This window comes from Nematostella vectensis, chromosome 11, assembly GCF_932526225.1.
Source record: "Nematostella vectensis chromosome 11, jaNemVect1.1, whole genome shotgun sequence".
Taxonomy (NCBI): Eukaryota; Metazoa; Cnidaria; class Anthozoa; order Actiniaria; family Edwardsiidae; genus Nematostella; species Nematostella vectensis.
In genome coordinates, this window is record NC_064044.1 from 16,365,114 (window position 1) to 16,371,566 (window position 6,453).

General features: G+C 45.4%; 2 protein-coding genes across 2 annotated transcripts; both read right to left on the minus strand.

Moving 5' to 3' along the window:
* Positions 1–377: 377 nt before the first annotated feature.
* Positions 378–1,304, minus strand: LOC116611776 (serine/arginine repetitive matrix protein 1-like). Its single transcript, XM_032372325.2, has one exon. The coding sequence runs from the start codon at positions 1,302–1,304 to the stop codon at positions 378–380; it is 927 nt and encodes a 308-aa protein (XP_032228216.1).
* Positions 1,305–5,361: 4,057 nt separating this feature from the next.
* On the minus strand, positions 5,362–5,955 carry LOC116611775 (uncharacterized protein F54H12.2-like). The gene has a single exon (XM_032372324.2). The coding sequence runs from the start codon at positions 5,953–5,955 to the stop codon at positions 5,362–5,364; it is 594 nt and encodes a 197-aa protein (XP_032228215.2).
* Positions 5,956–6,453: the final 498 nt, after the last annotated feature.

Genomic DNA, 6,453 nt, shown 5'->3' on the forward strand with positions numbered 1-6,453 from the left:
AGCAGACTTATATCCTCCAACTCGCCATACTCCCTAAGATCTAAGCGCTCACATAGTGTGGTTCCGGGTCGCACGGACCGTTTTTCCAAATTCGTCTCAGCGCAATATGCTGGGGATTTAATGTTATTATGAATTATGTATGGTGTAATGTATTTTGTAGTTAGCTGACCCTACCGGTAATTCAGTTGTAAAAGAACTGCAAACGGTTGAAATAAACGAGCATTATTATTATTATTATTATTATTATTATTATGTAGCATTGGCCAGAAGACGTTGTTGCGCTTTCCCTTTGGTATGCGAGAACACTCCAAGGAAGCGCTCGTTCCTTCTCAGTCGGCTAGACATGGCGAAATGAGGTTAGGAATGTAAAGTCTTTGCTATTTATAGGCTTCACATCCATAGTGATCTCCATGCTGGATTGAATTTGCCAAAGGGGGCTTGTCCACACTGTTGATTTGTTCCATGACCACACACACGACGGGTGGTGACGTATTTGGTCTTGGTGGTGTTGCTTCCGTTCCGTCCGCGACTCTTGCGGGCAACACACTTTTTCGTGGTCGTGGTTGTTCTTGTTCCTCTTGCACTACCACGGGAAGAGGCACGACTCGAGGTGGTGGTGGGTGTGGATGGGGTACGGATGCGACTTCTTGACGACTTCTAGGGGTTGAACGACTTCTAGGTGTGGACGTGCGTGAAGGAGGAGCAATGCTCCCCAACGAAGATCTCATCCCTGGTGATGATAGTGAGATACTACTACTACTTCCAGCAGGGGTACCAGCTGCAGCTCTGAAGGCCTCCAGCAAATTGGTGCGTCGTGGTGGTGTTTTCTTGTTAGTGGTGAGACGCCCAAGGGCACTACCCGCTCGTCGCCGGGGAACCGAGATTCGTCGCCGGTTTTTGGGTGTGTCACTGCGTCGTCGCGAGATCGAGGATCGTGGTGTAAACGATGGTGGGGTATGTCGCTGTTGTCGAGGTGTACTCACGGGTGGACTGAGTGCTAAGGGTGACAGGGTTGATAGGGATGGGGGTGATGGGATCTCGAGGAGGACCCCAAACTCGTCTCGGAGAATAGTGTGGAATGGCGAAGCTGCAGAGGATGAGGAAGTGGAGGAGAAGGCGGAAAGGGGGCTAATCCCTTCCGGTGGTGTGGGGGGTGAGAGACCATGGCGTCGACTCAATTGTGCTTCTGCTCTGTAGCGTGCACGTGCGCTTGCTGTGGGGCGTCCACGTGTGACACAGCCACGGGCATTGGGTGTTCCTCGTGGGGCACCACCATGTGGACCTCTTCCTTGTGTCCTGGCCATCGTCAACTGAAACGGTTGGCTTTCCTTCGACCTCTATTTATACTTTTTTTTTTCGTCTTCGTCTTTGTCTTCTTCTTCATCTTTTTTGCACCCATTCCGAGTTGTTTCTTGATAGAAATCAAAGAGCGTACCAAGGAGGTTCTTGCGGGTCGAATGTCTTTTGGGATTCTTGATATTGCGTCTAGTAAATTTCCATCAGCCACGTGTTTGTCGTACAGGTTCTTACTCTTTGAGTAGGCAATGTCATGTTTTTGGCATAAGGCATCCAAGATGTTGATAGGATTACTTATGCTCGGGTCGGTCGAGCTTAATCTCTTATTAAGTTTTGTACCAGGTCCGCAGTAGTTGTAGCTTTCCCCTGTTGAGGTGCGTAAATGGATCTCTCCTAATCTTGCGAGTTCACGCTGGATGTCAAATTGGTGTTGTTGCCGTGGAAGAGACATGTCGTTAATGAGAAGTTTTCACTTTATCTCTCTCTATTTATACTTTAGGAGATGCTGGGTTGTACACGTACATGGGACATTGGTTGGGTAAGATGTGAGAACGAAGGCGGTAGGCGTCAGGGTTTTTTTGGTGAAAATCCATCAACAAGTAGCCATGAGGTTCTTGTGTGGCTTGTCGGTACGGATCCATCACGTAATCTAACTGTCGTGGAAACGCTTGTTGTGCAAGCATGCGTACTCCCAATTGGTTCCTCGGGTCTTTGAACAAAACAAAGTATGACCGTTGATCGAAGCGGTACGTGATTTTCCTCCAAGGAATAAATTCTGTGACAAAAATAGGGTGGTGATGGGATTCTTGGGTGAAAACTTTCACCACCCGGTCGATTTGATCCATCAGGTCGTCCATGATGAGCAAGCCTGGGGTATAGTGTTTTCCAAATAGGTCTGTGATGGAGTCGGGTAAACCATGATGGAATTCGACGCCAATTTGACGTTGCATCGAGTCAAATAAGGGTTGCCATTCCCCGTAACAATAGACGATTTTACGAAATTGTTTGTCAAAGGCCCGAGGTGCTTGTTGCAACAAGGCATGGACCCAGGTGGTTTTCCCGATTGACTAGGTCCCACCACCATGACGGCACAGGGACAACGAAATCGACGATCGTCCATCCTGGTCGATACCTCTAGGGCAAATGATCCTCCTGGGAGTCAACGAGTATCTCCAAAATTGGATTGCTGCCTTTCTCACTGCCCGACCACAGCGCGTCAAAATCAGTGGCCACACCTCATCGCCTGTGTTCCCTAATGGGGGCGTACCACAAGGCACTAAGCTTGCTCCACTATTGTTTGCTATACTTGTAAACAGGCTGGCGAGCACTTGGCCGTATCGCATTAAGTATGTTGATGACACCACCATCTTTGAAGTGATTCCCAGGTGCTCGCCAAGTTATCTGCCATTTATTGCTAATGATATTTGCAATTTTGCTACGGAGCGTGGGATGAGGCTCAACCCCAAAAAGTGTCTGGAATTAGTCATTAATTTCCTTCAGTACCAGCCCTCGCCAGTTAATGCCCTGCAACTCATGGGCTCCGTGATTAAAAGGGTTGAAAGCTACAAAATCCTCGGCGTCCACATTAGCTCAGATCTATCGTGGAATAAGCACGTAGACTATGTAGTTAAGAAGGCAAACAAAAGGCTCTACGCTCTCCGGCTCCTTAAATAATCTGGAGTATCGGTCCAGGATCTTGTTGCCATCTATTGTGTACTCATTAGATCTGTTGTGGAGTACGCAGGTCCAGTATGGGCTAATATAACAGGGTTCCTTGTCGACATTGTTGAGGGCATCCAAAAGAGGGCCCTCCGTATCATTTTACCCCATCTACGATACAAGGAGGCCTTGGACGCCAGCGGGCTCCAAAGTCTTGCTGACCGCAGGCGCGAGCTTTTTATCAGTCTCATGACCTCCGCTAAGGAGCTAGAACCCCTTCGATCTGTAATTACTGGAGGCGTAATTAATAACGAGCATGGATACTCACTAAGATCCGGCAGTATGAATACCTACAAACATATTTCTGTAACTAAACGCTTTGGTGACTTTGTTACTTATCGATTTCTGTAATATTATAACGCTATATGTGCTGGCCCTTTGCCTTAATTCAGTCTGTAATACTGCCATGGCAATTGAATATCTATCTACCTATCTACCTATCTACCTATCTACCTATCTACCTATCTACCTATCTACCTATCTACCTATCTACCTATCTACCTATCTACCTATCTACCTATCTACCTATCTACCTATCTACCTATCTACCTATCTACCTATCTACCTATCTACCTATCTACCTATCTACCTATCTACCTATCTACCTATCTACCTATCTACCTATCTACCTATCTACCTATCTACCTATCTACCTATCTACCTATCTACCTATCTACCTATCTACCTATCTACCTATCTACCTATCTACCTATCTACCTATCTACCTATCTACCTATCTACCTATCTACCTATCTACCTATCTACCTATCTACCTATCTACCTATCTACCTATCTACCTATCTACCTATCTACCTATCTACCTATCTACCTATCTACCTATCTACCTATCTACCTATCTACCTATCTACCTATCTACCTATCTACCTATCTACCTATCTACCTATCTACCTATCTACCTATCTACCTATCTACCTATCTACCTATCTACCTATCTACCTATCTACCTATCTACCTATCTACCTATCTACCTATCTACCTATCTACCTATCTACCTATCTACCTATCTACCTATCTACCTATCTACCTATCTACCTATCTACCTATCTACCTATCTACCTATCTACCTATCTACCTATCTACCTATCTACCTATCTACCTATCTACCTATCTACCTATCTACCTATCTACCTATCTACCTATCTACCTATCTACCTATCTACCTATCTACCTATCTACCTATCTACCTATCTACCTATCTACCTATCTACCTATCTACCTATCTACCTATCTACCTATCTACCTATCTACCTATCTATCTATCTATCTATCTATCTATCTATCTATCTATCTATCTATCTATCTATCTATCTATCTATCTATCTATCTATCTATCTATCTATCTATCTATCTATCTATCTATCTATCTATCTATCTATCTATCTATCTATCTATCTATCTATCTATCTATCTATCTATCGGATCTTAACCACTTCTTTTCCCTTATAAGTAGTAGAAATGATGACACGAACACACAGGTAACCCAACAAATGTTTTTCATTTTATTATTGCTTATTATGTTAGTCGATGAGTCGTTAAGGGCGTACTAAATGGTGCTGGGGTACAGCACACTGACGCCAAGGGCAATACGGTACACGGCGTTGTCCATCCCGTAGTCGTTGTGACAAGGCTCTCACGTGGAACGTGTCGTGTACAAACGTGCACACCACTTGATCGTTCCAATCGGGGTGAGTGCTAAACATGGAAGTAATGTCTTCCAAAGGTTTGTTACGAGTACGGTGCCACAAGAAAAACAGGCAGTACTGTCCACACAGGGCAGAGTTTAAAGCTTGGAGACGTTGTGGATTCGTCACGAGTCGGGCGCGTAGGGCAAAAAAATCGACCATGTTCTGTCCATACGCTTGTGGAGGGAAACCAAAACCATCCCACCATTCACATCGGTGTGGAGTAAAGTAGACCGCTAACCAATGGCTTCCCGGTTTGTTGCTAGGATCCACATTCACAATGTATGCTGCGCATCTGTTTCCGTCTTCAGGGATGAAGGTAGGTAGACGATCTGAGGGGAAAACCCTTCGAACACGGCTTCTATGTAACGGTTGCTACGTGCCATGGCTTCCAATTCTTCGGTCCTCATGGCGTCTAGTCCAAGATTCATCATTCTTCCCCATCCGTCATCCATTTTTTCAGCAGGAGGAAGGTTTTTTAACCTTGAATGTCGTACATCAAGACGATTCCAAAAATCTACTAAAAGTCTACTTCCATGTTGTTGTTGAATTCCCCGTACAGCACGATTGTGTACACCTTGTCGGTGGCCTCAGCAGAGTCTACTTCCATGTTGTTGTTGAATTCCCCGTACAGCACGATTGTTTACACCTTGTCGGTGGCCTCACTGAAGGTTAATTCGAGCGTTACCACTCCTTTATACTGTGGCTGGAAGTACCCGGATGAGGCATTCGCAGCAGCTGTGAAGTCAAAGGGGAATAAGGCGTACCCATTCTTGAATTCTTCACGTGAGATGTTCAGTCCTCTTCCGCGATACGGACCACACACGTTGTCGAACAGCAGGTGGTACAAATCTATGGCTTCACCACCTACATTTTTGAGACTTGAGATGGGCGTTTCGTTTCCATCCACTTTGACCCCGATAGAGCTCAGCTGGGGCATCTGGAAATTGAAGGGGTTCTTTGTGTATGATCCATTGTAGGCGGCATCCTGGACGATTCCAAAAATCATCCCTTTAGGAACGAGTCCATTGAATAGGTTCCTGAACAGTATGGAGCGTTTTCCGCTTTCGATCTGCTCGGTGTTGACTACAGCCGTGGTTAAGGGGTACTTGGCCAAGTTGTGTCTGAGCATTTCATTGGCGTGATTTAACCTGACAGAGTCGGTGGGGGTCACGTGGTACAGGCGAAGAACTGATCCCTTGGAAATTTTAAATTTCCCATTTCCACCATGGGACATTAGGGCAAATTGTGGTTTTTGCAGTTCAATTCTGATCTTGATGGGAATTTGGTCCAGTAGGTATCTCTCGGAATGGAAGATGTCGCAGAATAGAGGTCCGATCAGTCCAACGGTAGCACTTAGAGCCGTGAAGGTGGCGCGTGTTTTCAAGCCTTAGTTTAGAGCAGCACTACCTGCTATATCGGTACCTTCCATTTGACCAGCCGTGTCTTTGTACCAAAGTGCTCCAGTCAAGTACGACTCTTGACCTTCCTTGGAATAGTTAGAGTAATTCGATGTAGGCACGGTACGCATACGAATCCGATTGTAGTGTAACGGGTCTGTTATTCAATTCAACCTTGACTTGCTTGATCATCGAATGCAAGGCGTTGTTTACAAAGGCAACATTTTCGCCTGAAGTAAGGTTCGTGTCATTATCTTTAGTGAGTTTTACTTCCAGCCTGATGTGTGTTTTCTTCAGATCAATATAAGTGGAGCTGGGGTAAATGTACCACTCAA

What these genes read in the sequence shown, in the direction of transcription:
- LOC116611776 (XM_032372325.2), bottom strand. Translation starts at nt 1,304, where the DNA reads ATGGCCAGGACACAAGGAAGAGGTCCACATGGTGGTGCCCCACGAGGA.
- LOC116611775 (XM_032372324.2), bottom strand. Translation starts at nt 5,955, where the DNA reads ATGTCCCATGGTGGAAATGGGAAATTTAAAATTTCCAAGGGATCAGTT.